At 35.2% G+C, this 19,383-nt stretch overlaps 1 protein-coding gene across 1 annotated transcript in view; it reads right to left on the reverse strand.

The window, feature by feature from the left end:
• Positions 1 to 12,464: 12,464 nt before the first annotated feature.
• LOC110020922 (cyclin-dependent kinase F-1) overlaps positions 12,465 to 19,383 on the reverse strand; it is a 33,543-nt gene continuing 26,624 nt past the window's right edge. Inside the window, exon 2 of the mRNA XM_020719204.1 lies at positions 12,465 to 13,657. Coding sequence (XP_020574863.1) covers positions 12,704 to 13,657 — 954 coding nt within the window. The 3' untranslated portion in view covers positions 12,465 to 12,703. The remainder of the gene's footprint in view (positions 13,658 to 19,383) is intronic.

Consider the following 19,383-nt stretch of genomic DNA (forward strand, 5'->3'; position numbering starts at 1 on the left):
AATGGACATTTGAGCCTTTCTGCCCTCCACCTAGACAACACCCCAACCACCTCAGCTTGGTTTAGGAGCCACCATGACCCCCTATATTTAAACTAACCCTTCATGGCCAAGCCGAGAGAGCTTGAAATTCCTTGGGGAGATTCTGCCAAATTGTTCCCAGAGCTTCTTCAAGACCCCTTCAGTTCAATCCAACCATCCTCCAGCCCTCAAACCCCACAGTTCGAGCTCAATTTTGGAGCTCAATATCAAGCCTGAAACAGGACATCCCTGTAGACTCAACCAAAGTCAAATTAATTGCACCCACACCATCCCCTGAGTGAGAGAGGAAGATACCTCATAAAAGCCCCATCACCAGACCACCCTAGCATAGAATTTGATCAATACTCCAAATTGGCCTCGATCGATTTCATAACTAGGCATTTCACCATGACCCAAGGCTTCATCTAAAAGCTCTCTGGACTCAACTCAAGCTTCTCGAAGCACCCAATCAAGGCCACACCTCTTGGGCCAAGGTATTGAACTCTCTTCTTAAATTAAGCTTATTTTAATTCTCCATGTTTATAGACTTGGTTTAAGGCTTGATTGACCGTATGGATATGTTCTCCTAGTCGAGAAGAGTCGATAGGAAGAAAACTCACTTAATCTCGTTAAGTATCGAGAGAGATATTAAGGTTTGAAGTTGGACGGCTCGCGGGTTTAGTCCATTGGGGACGATGACGGAGGACTGTCTGATTGAGCGTGTATTGAATGAAGGGTTCTGATGCGGTCGGATGGCGCTTCAATACTTGAACGACGGGCTGACTCAGATGGCGGCATCCAATCTCACGGCAACACGCGGCTGTTCGATGCGTACGATTATGCATTGGATAAGTATAAAAATAGGGTTTTATTTGATTTATTTAAATAGTGTCCCAAAGCTTCAAACGTCCATATCATCGTGTAGAAAAATCATAAAAATAAAATAAAAATACCCTATTGCTCAGTGAACAAAGGAGAACAATATGGAAATGGTTTAATGTATGTATGATTTTTAATTAATTAAATAGTGTATTTATTATTTGGATTCTCTAGTTGCATATACATTTCACCATGACTTGATTTTTGGGGTTTTAGATCTCTCTGTCATGAGGGATCTTCCCTGATTTTTCCAAGGTCAAGGGAGATCTCTAAACAAAGATATCTATTTTTCAAGTGTGTCATACCTATTTTGATAAAATAATTATAATAATTAAAATATCAATCATAAAAATATAAAACTTCTTTTGGTAGGTTCACTGTGGTTAGAGGATTCTAGGAAAACTATAACTTAGTTTAACTCATTAAAAATAATCGTAATTGTCACCAACCCCTAAAAATGAAATAAAATTAAATTGGAGTATTTAAAATAGATAAATTGGAATAATTATAAATGTAAATGACATAAAAATCATTCTACACTATAATTTAATATCATAGGAGCTCCCCATAAAAAAATTCAAGTCAATTGAAGTTAATTTGACCACTAAAATGGATTAATTAAGTGAAATGGCATTTTTGACCCATAAATAATTATAATAATTAAAATACAACAAAGAAAATCACCAAATTGGTTTTGGAAGCTCCTTATGACTAGAGGAACATAAGAAAAATAAAATTTTAATTAAAATAAATACTTCATTTTAAGCTTTTTTTAAGCATTTATATAATTAAAAGTTAATTAAAAATCATAAAAATTTGCAAAATTTTAAAAACACCCTAAAATATCACATTTCACTTATTAATCACTTTGAACCAATAAAAATAATTTTCCTAATTGTCTAAGTCAAGATATTAATTTTTTGAAGGCTTAAAAATGAATTTTCTTTAATTTTTCATTAAAATAATTCTAATAATTAAAATATAAATCAAAAAATTATGAAATTTGTTTCTTTGTGTTTCCTGAACATAGAGAGATTTAATAAAAATATAAAACTTAATTTTCCATTTACATAGTATTTTATATTTAATTAATACGCAAAACAAATAAATAATTCTAATAATTAAATTAAACCTATAAAAATAATAAAAATTGGTCCAAGTGGTCCTCTGACCTAGGTAAATCTCCAATAATTTTCTTAAGGACATAAGTTTTGTTTTGGTTGAGTTATTAAATTTTCATTGAAAATCTCGATTTTTGCATTAAAATAATTATAAAATTAAATAAATTCAGAAAAATCACATTTTCTCCCCTGATGTTTTAATTAATACATGAGTGTGGTAACATAAAAATTTTAAAAGTTATTTGAGTTTGATTTAATGAATTATGAGGTGTTAAGGCCTTAAGGACAAAATGATAATTTTGGAATTTAAGCCTCACTTAGTATTTAGGCTAACCAAAGGGTAAATGGGTAATGAATGAGCTTGATTGACATGCCTTGATGATTGAAACATGAAAGGGATAAATGGTAGCAACCAATCTCACTTTGATCTCTTTAAGGATAAATTTGTAATTTTTCAAATTGGTGAAATTTGGAAGAATAATTAAATAAAAAAATATTAAGATGAGGGGCTTGACTTCGGAAGATTGTAATCCACTAGCATAAAACCCTAATCAATGTTTTTAAAATGATTCATGATTTTTTATAAAGATTATTACTATAAATGTTTAAATTTTCTTAAAATCAATTACAAATTTACCCATTAGGTTTTAAGGGCTTAGTGGTGAATGGTGAATTAGGTTTGATCAAAATCTTGTCTAATGAAGTTTAGAAAATGACCTATAATTAATTTGAAACTTTTTTTTAATACTACAAGCCTATCTTTAAAATCAAACCGGCTAGGTCCCTTAATTAAGCCAAATTGCCCCTAAGGGCCTTCACCCGTATAATTCGCAAGTGAAACATCATGTGATAATTATCCCACTTAAAGGGATAATCAAAACATCAAAGTTCATTGAGCATAAGGGTATGGATTGAGTGAACCATATAACAAACATAATAAGACCAAAATGAACTCAAGACGATTCGAGGAACCGTGAAATGTCTAGGGTATTACCCAGGACTTTTCATAATCCTTTGGGAATCTCAGAGGACACTTGGACTTATTATGATTTTCTTAATAGAATCATCTTTACAAATGAATAAATTGGACCCACCAGGGTATGACAAGGATCTGACAGACACACCTCAAAGCCGTTTTCTCTGCTTTTCCTACAAAAATTATGCACATGCTTTGCAAATACTGACCTTTTAGGTGGAGGAACGAGAAGAATCGGCAGGTACGCTTTTAAATTATTGCATTGCAATTTACTTTTATTTATCTATACCTCTTATTTCCTACTTATAAACTTGTATGCTAAACAACAAAGTCACCCTGTGTGTCAAAACTAAAACTTTTAGGATAGCCACAAAACTGAAACCAAAACAAAATTAAGAAATCAAAACAAGATAAAATTCACCGCCACATTAATCAAAATATAAAATAACTTAAAATTTAATCACAAACAAAACAAAACAAAAATTACAACTAAATTAAAACATCTCTATCGGATGATCGGGAATCCCTCTGAGGAGGTAACCTATGGTTGCTAACGAGATTTCACACGGCCTAAATGAATGTGGAAAGTATGGAACTCATTAAGTTGAGTTTAGTAAGTTCATTTGGACTAAGTGAATCCAAAAGAAAAAAGTGGTACCGAAGTGAGGGAACCATAGGATCCTAACTGATGTCACTCTAATTAACTTAAACATCTCCCATAATATTTAAATAACCATAACTTTAAGGAATATTTGATTTGATATCAGGACTTGACACATTAGAAAAAATTAAATTTGCTACGACGAAAAGCTTGGAGCCAGCAATGTGGGCAGCACGACCATCTTCAACAACAAAACATGTCTACACCAGCTAAATCATTCCTTAGGATTAAACAACCAGGCCATAGTATTTTGAGGTTGTCCGCCTAGTGCGACATAAATCCTCACTTTTCCTTTAAGTTTTTGTATAACCCTATTATACAATATAAGCCCTAACTCATTTTAGGATTTCGAGGTTGTCATTCGTTACGACCTAAATCCTCACATCTTCTAGGCTATTTGTGTGATCTTTTCACATGGATGTAAGCCCTAATTAATAAAATTGACAGGATGAAACACTTAAACATTTCTCCTCTAAATTGAAGCCAAACAGTAGGATAGTTTGGGAAGTCCCTGAAGTTCTCCTCAGGATATGTGTCATCCCCTATTTCTTCTTCCTTCGGATTCCAAAAGTAAAATGCTCCAAATTTAAGTCATTCCCCCTTCACACTTCTTTGTTCGATCTCTTTGAAAAGTCCTATCCTTTGAACTCCTTGAAGACAATATCCACTGATTTTTATCGAGAGTTTTCTTAGGTGACTTCAGTTATCTAAGATGTAATTAACTATAAGGGCTTGCCTTTATAAGAAACTTTCACGAACCCAGCTTAATATAAACCCTATTTAATTTTTCATATTAAATGGGAGAATTTATCGGCTTATAATAAAATGGTTTCGTAGACCAAATGAATGTCATACATTTCATAGTTTATTTGATTGAGCCTCATTATCAAGTCACGTGTTTATCTCTCGGGTTAATACATAGCTTGAGATGTAGTGTTCTTTCATCTAAATTTTGGAAGATATGAGATCAGTTTGATTTCATATTTTTCTAAAATTAAATATATATGTAAATTAAAATATCCCTCCAAAGCAGGCGACGAGATTCTGATTCTTGCGACCGACATGTTTTAAAAGAGGATCCCCCCTAAAATTGTGCTGACAGGATTTTTATAAAAAAAGACTTGGATCATCAAAGAAAGAGGCTAGCCAATCCCAACCAACAGCCATCATCCATCTAGTAATCGCCGCCGCCGCCGCTGACAAAATTTCTTTTTTATTTTGAGTTTTAGTTTGTATTGTGAGTGAAGGAAGAAAATTCAAAGGAACTTCAAGATATTTGATGGAGAGGAATTGAGAAAAGTGTTTATCTTTGTGACTACATTTGGTTTTAATTTAGATTTTTTGTTTGTGTGCATGATTTCTACTTTTAAACTCAAGTGTGGTTGTGTTTTCTCCATAGATTCTGAATAGTTTTCTTTATCTTTTTCCTTAAAATAATATGTGATTAAGTATTGAAAGGAATTTGTGTAAAATTTTAGACTTAAATGTTTGAAGAAGTTGTGTTGATTTGAAACCTTATACTTCATTTATTTCTTGATTTGGCCAATTAAGATGTTAATACCTGTTATGAGAACATGTAAAATCTGAGATGGTATTTTCTCAGTCAACAAATGGTAAGAATCACATTTGATTTCATGGATGAGAATGTAGTTCATGAGGTTGAGTGCAAATAAATATGAAAATAAACTTTCATGGGTGTCAAATTAGAGCACTTTAGAGTGACAGCCTAAAACCCCCAATTTGATTTATAGTTTTAGGTTTTTATATGAGATGTTAGCCCCCAGGTAGAGGGAGAAGAGGGAACTCTAGAGTGAGAGCTAGTATCTTCCCTACCTAACCGGTCTTCAAGAATATTCAAACTATAAATTAGCCAATATTCTTTATAGCATCTCTAGTAAGGGTAAAGAATATTATTGCTCCTATTTGACACAACACACTTAGTATACTTCCACAACAGAAGTTCTATACTTATTACTGATTCATGATAAAGAAAAAGATATTTTATTTATATTGTCTTCATCTTGCAAGTATTTAGTTAAGTTAATTGTTTGTTTACTTTATTTTCATATATAAAAAATTACAAAAATAATCAAATTTTCATTTTTATTATAGCAACTTGAGTTTAAGTAATAATATTTTGTTAAATAAAATTTTGTTATCTAATTTCTTCTATTTTATAAAGTGCATATTGCCAGTTTTCCCTGTGGGTTTGTAATTTAGAGCTTAATCAAAAAGTTCTATATTACTTGATAACGATAACGAATCCCATAATTCCATAAATCTCACAATTTTCATGTTTCTCACATTTCCACAAATCTCACGATTCTCACAAATCCTATTACCTCTCAAATTCCACAAATATTCTCACAATCTTTCTACAAATTTCTTCATAATCACAATATTCTAAGGTCGGCGCGAGGATTCTGATTCCTTCTACAAATCTTCTACAAACATAATATGTCAGTTTCATAGCGAGGATTTCAATTCCTTCTACAAATTTTCTGCAAAATAACATTTCAGTGGGATTTTGATTCCTTCTACAAATTTTCTACAAACATGTCATCCCAGGGTCGGTGTGAGGATTCCTAATCCTTCTACAAATTTCTACAAACACAATATTCCAGTATCAGTGTGAGGATTCTGATTCCTTCTACAAATTTTCTATAAACACAAAATCCTAGGTTTGGTGCAAGGATTTTGATTCCTTCTACAAACATGAAATCCTACGTTTGGTGCGAGGATTCTGATTCCTTCTACAAATTTTCTACTAACATGACATCACAGGGTCGGTGCAAGGATTTTGATTCCTTCTACAAACATGACATTCTAGGGTCAATGCAAGGTTTCTTATTTCTTCCACAAATTTTAGGTTTCTTATTTCTTCCACAAATTTTTCCACAGTCTATCTATAAATTTACCGCATTCACAACATTCTTGGGTTGGTGCAAGGATTTTAATTCCTTACAATCACAACATTCCAGGGTCGGTACAAGGATTCTGGTTCCTTAAAATCACAACATCTTAGGGTTTGTACAAGGGTTCTGATTCCTTCGACCAGTTTGTGAGTTGGATGTGAGCCCATATGCTTTCCTTCATAATATGGTCCCTACATCTAAAATGTTCATTACATCAAATCAACTCGTCGCAACTATCAAATCCTCGGCAAAGAGTCCTAATAGTTTTCATCCTAAAATCTCACAAAGTACCTCTCATAAGAAATAAATAAATGAAAAAACAAATTTCAAGACGTGAGCTTCAAATTATTGCAGTTAAGCCTCTCCATGGACACCTTTCGAAACCCCTAGTGAGAGTTCTAAATTCTCCAAACTCAAGTTCATTCTCTGAGCCTGTTTGGGTTGTGTTTTGTCTTTGGTTAGACATCTTCTCAAGTTCTGTTGATCACTTTGGTCAACACCAATATAAACGGTGTGTTTGTTTAGCACACCACATCTATTGGGGGTCATTTGTTGACCTCATATTTGGTGAGGTCTAAATTCTTCTCCTAAAACTTACGATCTAGCCATAGGACTTTTCTATTGACTATCCTAAAAGATTGGTAAGGGCACCCACACCACTTAGAAGATTAAACCACTTCGTGGCTCTGTTGTGAAGTTTCACAGGGGTGGTCTCAGGCCCTCAACACTTGGTTGAGTTGGTTGAGACCAACATGTGAAGACTCAAAAAATGTGTTCCTATAGGATCACAAAGCTTTAGGGAGCCCTTTATAGCTTGGACACTCACCTCACATTATATACACATCACCACATCCACAACACCCCATACATCACCAAAATCCCCCAAAATTCCTAAAATCCTCCAAAATTTCTAAAATACCCAATTTCTCAGCAAATTACCCAAAATTTTCAAAATCATCCAAAATTCTCAACTTCCATAATTCCCCAATTTAAAAATCAATGCTCACTTCCATAAGTTACATCAACCCCACATCAAATTTCACCCCAAGTCCAAAAATCACAAAAATTGAACCCTCATGCCAAGACCAAAATACACCAAGCCTAGCATTAACCCATCATGTGATGATTTGTCCTCAACTCTTATGACCCAAATGTACATTGATGTGAAGTTCCCTGTTGGGATGATTCAGTTATTTCGTAGGTTCTGTATGCTAATGAGTCTGTTACTCATGTAGGGACCGTTAGAGACTCACTCTCTGTCTTGTGGCTTAGCAAGAGCTTTGAAAGCATCAGAGCATTTCCCTATGAGATAAACATCCTTTCATAGCCTTATGCTAGTCAACACTACTATGTAAGCAAAACTCATTTGGATAGAGAGTGTTCTCAGGCAAACCCCATGATGTAATTAAACAAGTGGGAATTATCAACTTAAGAGCACTCTAAACCCCAGAATAAGCACATACACCTGAATCTCTAGTCATGGGTAGTCTATGTAGGTATTCTTTCGTGAATACCGATTCAAGGTGCTTCCGCCCGATCTTGTTTGGACAAATATTTTTGTCCTCTCCTTGTGAGACTTATCGCACGTAGGTTCTCCACATTCTTTCCCTTGTTTGTCATGTTTATCGTATGACCCTTCTTTTTTTATTCTTCTCTTCTCCTGATCATTCATATGATCTAGAAGAGAGAATTATTTGGAAAAGGGTAGTATACGATGATAAACAAACTGATGACTCCTTCAAAAATAAAAAGAGAAAAATGACAAAAACAAACATTGAGATAAAATGATTTCTTTTGTAAATGTCCAAAGGAACAAATTAAAGGAAATGCAATTTAAGAAGAAAATCAAGAATAATAATTATACCTTTCTTCTTTTAAATTTTTTTATGAAATTAAGAAAAAATTGACGATAACTCATGTACGAAGGGTTGAACGTACTAATTATATATATATATATATATATATATATATAAATATTTCATATGAAAATATTTTAAATAAAATTAATTATGAAACCATCTACATTTAAATTGTTTGTCTTCTTAGCATGCCCATTCTTTCAGGTCACTGCCTCTAGTGCACACCAAGCTTCTGGGCTTCTGCTTATATGGCATGCCCACCCTTCCGGGTCACTGCCTCCTCGGTATACCCATCTGTCGAGCCTCTGCCTCCATGACACGCCCATACTTTTGGATCACTGCCTATACAACACACCTAGCATTCAGGCATTTGCCTCCACAACGCACCTATCTGTTGAGCCTCTGCCTTCACGGTACGCCCACTCTTTGGGGTCACTGTCATTATTACACACCTATCTTTCCAAGTCACCGCCTCCACGACACACTCATCACTTTATCATATGATTATTTGTATTCGCATTAGCATGTGTGCACGGATAGCGAGCAAGGCTCGGTAGGTGAGTGACTCTATGTTGATCGCAATGCATTAACGAGCATTGCTTGTCTAGTCGTTCTCGGTGAGCAATGTGAGTTAAGTCATTTGGATTGATACAAGTATGACTGTGCTAACAATCCATTGGATCTAACTTGTGTCACTTTGCATGTTACAGGCCGACATTTAATAACCCTTATTTTAAAATTTAAAAATATATATACTTTTTCTACTTACTACATCCGCCATAATTTTAAAACTATGCATGTAGCAAACTAGGTTGTATGTAGGATAAATCCTTTTTAAATTCCATCATATGTGACACCTTTTAGATCCCTTAGATCTTTAGGACGGGGCAGGTGCGATGACCCGTCAAAGTCATACATACCCGGAGACTTACCCTGCACTTACATGTTGGTTAGGACGCTTATCATTAGATGGTGTGCTAGGCTAGGATTTAGGATGATAAGTGATTTTTGACACCTCTAAATATTGTTCTGTGTTGGATTTCCTTGTGTTAGCCATGTGTAACCTTTTGTGCTTTTTGGTATGCTAACGTGTTTAATCTGCAGGGAGTCAGATCCATATATGCACACACACAAGTAACTTTAAGAGGGAGACCGTCATGATTTCTAACCCTTTTTCTTACAAGTGCTATTTAGCTCCTCCGATTATAAGGCACGATTGATTGTATGTGTTGGATGTGCTCCCCTACTAACGTTGTCTTTTTTGTAGGTCGAGTTTTTGTTTTCTTTTCAAATGTATTTAATAGAGACCCTAGGCTGAGTCTGTATTTGACATAAGGTATGGGCATGAGTTTTCATGTGGATGAAACATTGAACCATGCGTTGGGGACCAAAAGCGGCAGCTCATGTCCCGTACCTTAAATATGAATTTTATATTTTTGTATAAATCTAGGACCCGTAATGTATATGCAGAGTCTGATTGTTTTTCCTATTTTTTCGTGGGATATTTAGATCCAAGAGACATTTAGCCTCTTTTATATATTTTGGAGTGTTTTGCTTTTTTATTGAGTGCTTGCATGCTTCTTTTGCTTTTATTATTTATTTCTGTGAATCTGAAGTATCACAAAAAGTATAATACGTGCTCATTAAGGACCCTAAATTTATAATTTTTTTTACTAAAAATCCTAATAAGAGATTTAGATAATCAAAATTTTAGGATTGAAAGATTTAAGTGTCTTTCACTTTCTTGCATGGCTTTCGACCCAGTTTTAAAACGGGCAGCATGCACGGCCATAACCCAGTCATATTTAATAGGGACTCCATGCTTAGGATTGTGGTAGATAACAACATCATATTTACAAGTCTTGAGGAAAAGCCTCTGCTTTTTTCCAACTAGACTAGCCTAACATAAAATTTACATAGGTGGTTGTTTAGTGCGTGTAGGGTGTTAGCATGCTCTTCAACCTAGACGGGGTGTAAGTCATTTTGTCAGAGTGTTTCCCGCTTTGTAACTGAACCAACCTCTTCTTTCTTTTTCTACAGCATCCTTGCCAGTTTGGCCAGTATAGGATCCACCTCTTTGAGCTCCAACTAATAGTCAAAGGATAGAGTTTCTTTCCTTGACCTTAGGGCTACCGAGATCTCCCGTAGATGACGCAATTCACGGATTGTTGGCCGGAGATCTCTGGACGTGTTAAGTTGACTATCTTCACGACTAAGTAGACTTAAGGTCTTGTAGCTTGGGATGGTAACTTGACTTGGCTACCTTTACCTTATAGGGACCACTCCTCCCTTCCTTTAACTACTTCGATTGAGCTCTTTTGTTCCTCTTGCCTTCGTTGGCATCATCTCGATGGCCTAATTGCAGATGAGCTGTCGCCCATTTGAGATATGAGGATTTGTTCTTTGCGCTTATGACCCAAATGTGCATTGACGTACGGGGTTCCCCGTTGGGATGATTCGTTTATTTCGCAGGATATGTATGCTAATGAGTCTATTACCAACATAGGGACTGTGAGAGTCTCACTCTCCACCCCGTGGCTTAGCCAGAGCTTTGAAAGCATCGAAGCATTTTCCCGCGAGATAACCATCCTTTGATAGCCCAGTGCTAGTTAGCACTACTATGTAAGCAAAACTCTTTTGGATAGAGAGTTTTTTTGAGAAACCCCGATGATGTAATTAAACAACTAAGATACGTCACCTTGAGAGCACTCTAAACTCTAGAACAAGCACATACACTTAAATTTCTGGTTATGGGTAGTCTACGTATGTATTCTTTCATGGATATCGGTCCAAGATGCTTCCGCTCGACCTTGTTTGGACACATTATTGTCCTATCCTTGTGAGATTTATCACACGTAGGTGCTCCACGTTCTTTCTCTTCTTTGACATCTGTGTTGTACGTCTCTTCTTTTCTGATTCCTATCTTCTCTTGATCATTCATATCATCTGGAAGAGAAATTTATTCAGAAAAAGGATGTATACGACAATAGACAAACTGACGATTCTTTTGAAAATAAAAAGAGAAAAATTACAAAAACAAACATCAAGATAAGATGATTTCTTTTGTAAATGCCGAAAGGCACGAATTAAAAGAAATGCAATTTAAGAAGAAAATCAAGAATAATAATTATGCCTCTTCTTTTAAAAATTTCTATGAAATTAAAAAATATTGAGGATAATTTATGTAAGAAGGGTTGATCGTACTAATTTAAAAATATATATTTCTATTCCATATGCAAATATTTTAAATTAAATTAATTATGAAGCCATCTAAATTTAAATTGCTTGAATTACATGAACTATGACGAATTGAGTTAATTAAATGCAAGATAAAAATTATACCTTGAATTTTGATTTTTTTGAAAAACTGAAAGTAATAATTAAATGAACTACTTAAAAAAAGTTTTGCTTAATTAATTAAATTTCCACAATATATAAGAGCTTAAAATTTGAATAAGAAATTTGAAACAAGTTGTGCTGAAATACTAAAAGATTGTGAATAAATTTTATTTATTTTTTTATGTAAGATTATGTACATTTAACCATAACTGCAATGGAAAATACTTCTTAATAGAATGGTTTATGGATACAGACAGTTGACTTATACAAGGAGGACATAATAAGTAACATTGAGTAGATATTAGATAGTTTATTGGCTAATTAATAAAATATATAAATAATTGCAAAGAGTTGTTTTTTACAACAATGAAGCTATGAAAATTTTGAGTTACATTCGAGGCAGGGGGGGAGGGGGGTGTGGGGGGGCATTTTACTACTCTGTCCATAATGCTTTAAAAGATAATATGTACTGAAGTATAAATTCGTATATGAAGTTGTGGTTCTTATAGGGTATACTTAAAGCTTGAATATCTCATCATACCAAACTCATAATTTGACAACAGGTTTCGTTATATTTCTAGGAAAATTTTAAACTTGACAAAACTTACTTAAATTCTTAAAATCTTTCCAATCACAATCTCTCTTTAAGGATCACTTCCGCAGCCAAAATATTTCAGTGCATAGCAATTTCAGATGTGACAAAACAATATCAACCTGGCAATCATTATGGCCTGAAGCAGAATTACAGTTCCAACTCCCCCCTTTTTCAACCGAATGTTGATATATTACATTCTCACCAAAAACATTCTGTAGCTGTAAACCAGGTTAAGCTTCATTATTCTTGCATTACCACACACTAATTGCTAAGCTAATAGAAAATTTTTGTTACCATAAATAAATATTATATATGAAACATCCTTGATGAAGTTCGTACATCAAGAAAATCTGATCGAGAAACCTTTGCCAGTGCTGGCAACTGTCACCCCACCAAAATCATCAAAATCCGAATCAGATCCCATGTCCCTGTAATCTCCCCACTCGCCAGAAGATTTCTCATCCTGCCCATCCCTTGATGAAGGAACTTTCAGTTCATTTAAAGGCGCAGGGAGAGGCTCTTCCTTGAAGTACACATCAGCCAGCAACTCCGCTGCAGTTGCTCTGGTCGCAGGATCATAGCGAACCAGTTTTCGCACAAAAGCAACTTCGGCCGAAGAACGGTTCTGAAGGCATCCTTCCAAGCCTATAGGATTATCAACCTTGTTGAAGGCAATTTTGTTATAATCTGGTAATTTAGAACAACCAGGGGATGTCTCCTCATTGAAGTCCCCCAAAACACTGATGATTCTGCCTATCTGGTCGATGTCGGAACTCCCCGGAAAAAGCGGCTCTAAGCTAAGTAGCTCTGAAAAAATACAACCCAAAGACCAGAGATCAACCTCCTGTCCATAGTTTGTAGAACCATAAAGGAGTTCGGGAGCACGAAACCACCGCGTTCCGACACAGGATGTCATGGTACCAGATTCATCATCGGCTCGACCTTCAGCTACTTCATACGAGTAAGAGCTTTTGAAGGGGGCATCTTCAATGTCATCAGTGCTGCAAGTAGCCAGGCAGGACACATCACCATCATGGAGGCTGGTGTCCATGTCAGTCTCGTCAGAGTATTTTGCCTTTATGTCTTCTACTTCAACAAGGTATTCATGCTCGTTGAGGGGCCTGATGGTTTCTTTGGAACTCAGGATCTGAATCTCTAACGGATCAGGTGAATGGTTTCTCATGTCTACAATAACTTCAACATCTTGAGGAATCCATTCCTTACCTTGGGAAACTTCCTCAGTTAGCACAAAGCTATCTTCATTCATAAACCCTGTTCCCTGAATTATTCTTGCCTGAATAGGAGACCATGGAAAAATAATAAGCAAATAAATTTCTGGTCTGACAATTACTATAATTATAATAACTTTAATTAAGAATGAACTGTTTGGAAATAAAAAGGATAATTGAAAAGCGCAAGGGCTGATTTTATTGAAATAGAAAAGATACATAAATGTTGTATGAGAGAACCCAATAGAGACACTCTACTCATACGATACCACGCACAGTACTATCTCAACAAAAGATACAGATAGACTCAAAAAATTTAAAACTTGCAGAAAACGAATAGCTAGGGACGAGCCAGTTTAGTCATATCTCTTCCTCTAGTTTTAAGATCGGAGTCATATAACAAACTTTGAAGTGTCGTGTCATTGTCAGGAGTAACCAAAGTATCATTCATTAAGTTTCCAAGTTGGAGTTTGCCCCCAGTCTTCTTCCGCCGGGAAGTGTAAACCTGTTATTCTCCATCTGAAGACTGGCTCATGTGATCCTCGGTCTGATTAGATATTAGAACCACAGTAGAAGGAAAGACAACCGTTGTCACAGCGATAGGTTCCAGTGTATATGAAGTATGAGTTGTCACCTCTGCACTTGATGCTTTCTGAATAGGAGCTGCGGGGCTATCCTGACTTTCGGTCCGAACATTATCCCTTATAGTATGATCAAAAGAAGGGTTCCCAGGAGCAGACACAATTTCCTGTCTTGTGGTGATTCCCTCCTCAGGTTGGTTGTCATCAAGTTTGCTGAGAGCATGTTCAAGCACGTGGGGTGCACTAACAGCATGTTCCTGTTTTTGACAATCGGTTCTCAACTATGGGTGCAATCTGAAACATTTCTCTTGCGGGTGTCCAAACATCTTGCAATGATTGCAGTAGTAAGGTTTTTGTTCCATAATGATTTTTTTGCCGATAATCATTGTGAGCAGAGCCAAGCCAGACTTACTCTACATATGGTAGTGTAATATCCCTTTCAATCAAAATCCTTCAATTGTGCCTATCAGGTTTGGCTGTCATTAGATTTACTGGGAGCGCGTTCAGGTACGTGGGGTGCACTAACAACATGTTCCTTTTTTTTACTATTGATTCTCAACTGTGAGTGCAATCTGAAGCATTTCTCTTGCAGATGTCCAAACATCTTGAAGTGCTTGCAATAGTAAGGTTTTTGTTCCATAATGATTTTTTGCCAATAATCATTGTGAGCAGAGCCAAGCCAGGCTTATTCTACATCTGGTAGTGTAGAATCTCTTTCAATCAAAATCATTCAATTGCGCTTATCAGGTTTGGTTGTCATCAGGTTTGTTGGGAGCGCGTTCAAGCACGTGGGATGCACTAACAGCATGTTCCTATTTTTAACTATTGGTTCTCAACTGTGAGTGCAATCTGAAGCATTTCTCTTGCGGGTATCCAAACATCTTGAAGTGCTTGCAGTAGTAACGTTTTTGTTCCATAATGATTTTTTGCCAATAACCATTATGAGCAGAGCCAAGCCAGACTTATTCTACATTTGATAGTGTAATATCTCTTTTAATCAAAATCCTTGCAATATAAGGCCTTTAAAAATGAACTGTAGGTATGTCTATCTGCAAAGGTTTTTCAAGGATAATCTAAATTGCATATAAGATAGGTAAGTCAAAGAATTGAAGCTTGAGAAGCTTGAGTTCGTCGGGTAATGAGAACCAGATAGGCGCAATTGGGGGTTCTTGACTGGGATCAAAATCAGGGGTCCATTCGAGCAATTTCATATGATTGCCCTCGATCGTGATGAATTTCTTTAAGAAAATCCTTGTGTAATATTTTTCTATGCTCAGTTGTATCATAACATTTCTTTCGTCGAAAAAACTCGTCTGCCAAGCCCCAACTAGTTCGAAGTCATCGAAAAGACCCAACTGCCAAGCCCCAACTAGTTGGAAACCTTTCTGATAATCATCATCTTATGGCGACCTAATTGGAATTTTCCAACTAGTAAAAATTTGTATTTTTCTGCACGAGTTGAAATTTCAGCGTCAGAGAAAAATAGTGTTGGTTTTCCCGTCTTTTTCTCTACTTTTTTTATGAGATTGCAATCTCCATGTCCTGCAACAGAATCATGATACATCTGCAGGAACATCGAACTATATGCAAGGTGAAAAGGGAAGCTGCGTTTGTGAACCACTGTAGCATCTGAGGATTTGGCGGGATTATCATTGGCGAGGGCGGCGGCGTAAAAAAGCCCCGAGGCCATGAGCGTGCTTCACACAAGCATAGCAGAAAGGTTTGCGCAGGAGAAGCCCTGCCAAATCGGACAGAGGGGAGTCGAAGAGGTCGGGGCGAAACCGCAGATGTCGAAGCCGTGGAACAGTCACAGCTCAGCGAGGTCGACGCAGAAAAAATGACGAGCCGCGAAAGTTGCAGCTCGACGAAATTCACGCAAAAGCTGGATGGCGCGAAGGAGAGACGACGAAACCGCAGCAGCTGGAAGTCCCTTCGTCGTTGGAGAGAAAGAGACGATGATGCATAAGAGGAATCGGCGAACGCAGAATTCGTCGTCGAGCACGACGATAAAGCCAAAGGATCAAACCAGAGAATCGCTATATATATAAACACACACACACGCCTAGGGTGACAAGTTGATAGACAGTTGCGTTGTCAGTCGTAACTCCTCTGACTCAGGTTTTATCCCTATGGGGACGGCTAACACATATGGGGAGTAGTATTTTTAAATACAACCCTTTTCCAAAAAAAAATATATATATATATATATATACATATATACAATGACATTGAATCAAACTGACAACTTAGTACTAAGAATAACAGTTGAACCTTTGAGAACAAAAAAATTATATACAAATTTAAACAACCGAGTTTTCGCATATTTATTCTATGGAATAATGAGCAGTTAGCAACTTAAATGTAATCATAGAGGTTTAATTTTAAATTTACTCTAGATGTAAAATAGCAAATAAATTAAATAAGATTGAAATTAAACAAATGCTTATATTTTAGATTATACTTATTTATTCTTTAAAATTATTTTCATTGATTTTTGATAAAAGTTATAGTTATAACTATTAACAATTTTTTTAAAGTTATACTCTTACAACATATCAAGTAAAAAACTTGAGTTTTTAAAATAGGGTTATATGCGTTTAAAAACTTTTAAATACAATTTAAAATGATAGAAATATATAAAAGTATTTTTTAAATTTTATTACGAGTTGATGTGTTACATTGATATTTAATTAAATTCATATATGGAAATCAATTATAAATGGCCAAAAAAACATATAAAGACAAAGAGAAGTTCGAAACTTAAAGAGTATTTGCATATGATTAAAAGAGCAATTAAAAGAAAAAAGAAAGAATGCAAATAAAATCTGATAAAAATTATGTCAACCATTCCAACATAATTTTATGGGTATATATAGGCTCCATAAAAATTTCTACATAAAAAGCAGGCATACATGAAAAATTAGTAAAAAAAAAAAATTATCCATGGGTCACTTAGTCAAAACTGAGACTAGCACGTTGTATTCTCACGACTTTACAAATTTCTTAATTCATATATGAATGATATAATATAATCATCAAATTAATTGTATGGTTTGAATTCTCTCTCTAAAAATTTTATGCAACCCATAGAACTCAAAGATAAAGTAAAAATTTTGGTGGAAGCCACTGAATGACTATGATTCCTTTCTGAATTGAAAAATGTAAAATCGCATGCCACTTTTAATTAGTATAGATATGCAAAGTATAATTAAAAATGCAATTTCATAATACATAAATACATATAAAGTCTATCGAATTAAATGAGGAAAAAGAGAAGTTATACAATTACTTCTATCTCCATCACATCCTTCAAGACCTCTTTGACAAATTCTTCATTTCCTTTTGAGCAATCATGAAGATAGTGAACTTTTTATCATCATACTTTTTATCATCATTCATGCTTAGCCAAGAGATCAAATGAGTCAAAGTGTTGTAACTTGGGCAGCGTATGAGGATCAAACAGGATGTTATGTGCATATATGAGTAGGCTTGCCCTCTCTAAATTGTTATTTAGGATGTATTTTAATAACTTTGAATTTATCTACTTTTTTGATAATTTTATAAATTTTGCTTCATAGTTAAAATGTTAAGTGCCGCGCCAAGCGCCATGCGCCATGCACAATAGTTCCATGAGGATTTGTGCATTACAGTGTGCCATTCACCCTTGACATGTATAGAAAGAACTATAGGACAATAAACAGAGAAAAAATTTAGCTAGCCACAATTTGTATCACATAATATCTTAACCCTAGTTTAGTGGAATCAATGGTAAACAAATTTTTTGATGAATTTATAGATATTGCTTGAATTGGGTTTAGGCAGCAAGGAGAAGAGCATTACATTTATACCTTCCATATTTACACTAAGAATGCAACCAAAAGGTGTTACAGTAATAGTAAAAGGGAGAAATGGTGGTAAATTGTAAATAACATCAAGATTGTGACTGAAACTTCAAAAAATATTATTGGTCATTCTAGAGGAACAATGTGGGATTAAGCTCCTATCAAATAGGAGCTTCCAAAGAAAGAGAGCCTTGTAAGTCAAACAATGTTTCAAGATCAAAGAACAGTAAATGCTCAGCTTTATTAAGCAGAGTTGGTGTGGGATCAAGATGAGTAGCCCAACCAAGAAGGCGACCGCTAATGAAGTAGATCGATGTCAAAGTGGCAAGTAAAGTAGGTTGGGGGTCCATGTTTTAAGGTTGCAGCAAACAATAACCATTATTAAAAAAACTTTTATTTGCCTACAATGATGTCTCCTAGTTTGCACAGTAGCCACTGAGCAAGGTCGGAAGTGTCAATGAAATTGAGAATGCCATGGCATGGTTATCCCTAGCATCCAAAGCAGCAACTTGCGATGAGCTCTAGAAAATAGAGTGCGGGTGCTCTACAGATAACATAATGAAGAAGATGCCTACTGCATAAAAAAAGCTTCCAAACAAAGGAAGGGTAAAGATGATTACATATATTATATGTTAATATAATATATTATAATTATCATTTTCTTTGAAGGACTTTCACTTCATGATAGTGTTCAACCCCAAGCTCACTTACCAAAAACTTATTTGAGCTTGATTTTAACTCAACACAAGCTAGTTTATATTGTGATTAAATTGTTTTAATTGAGTGGCTCATTTGAAAGAATAAATGAAATTTATCTAGCAAAGTTCGATGAGCTTAAGAAATGAAACTTCGATTGAGCATACTCAAAAAATGAGCTTTACTTTATCAGTGAGACTTGTCGATAGAGTTTGTTCGCATGCCACTTTTTTGTGGATGTATTCTTTATATCAATCATTACTTGAACTTCAGATCGAGCCTTAATCGAGTTATTTAACAAATTTATTCATGAGTTTTAAATGATAATATTGTAGAGAGAGAAAGAGAGAGAACATTACCAAAAACAACAAAAATATCAACAAGACTTTATCCCACTGAGTGGGGTCGGCTACATGAATCATTTTTCTCAGTAGTGTCTTATTGAGTGTCATATTTTCATTTAATTCTAATAAATTAAGATCATTTTTTATACAGCATACCCAAGCCTTTTTAGGTCTACCTATACCATTCTTTAAATAAGTTGACTATGGAACATCTACACTCCTCACTGGATAATCAGATAGTTGGCACTTAGGCCCCGTTTGGGACAGCTTAAATGTGCGGCGGCGTTTTTGAAAACGCCGCCGTAGCGTTTGGGAATCACGTCTCCCC

Source organism: Phalaenopsis equestris, unplaced genomic scaffold (assembly GCF_001263595.1).
Source record: "Phalaenopsis equestris unplaced genomic scaffold, ASM126359v1 Scaffold000112, whole genome shotgun sequence".
Taxonomy (NCBI): Eukaryota; Viridiplantae; Streptophyta; class Magnoliopsida; order Asparagales; family Orchidaceae; genus Phalaenopsis; species Phalaenopsis equestris.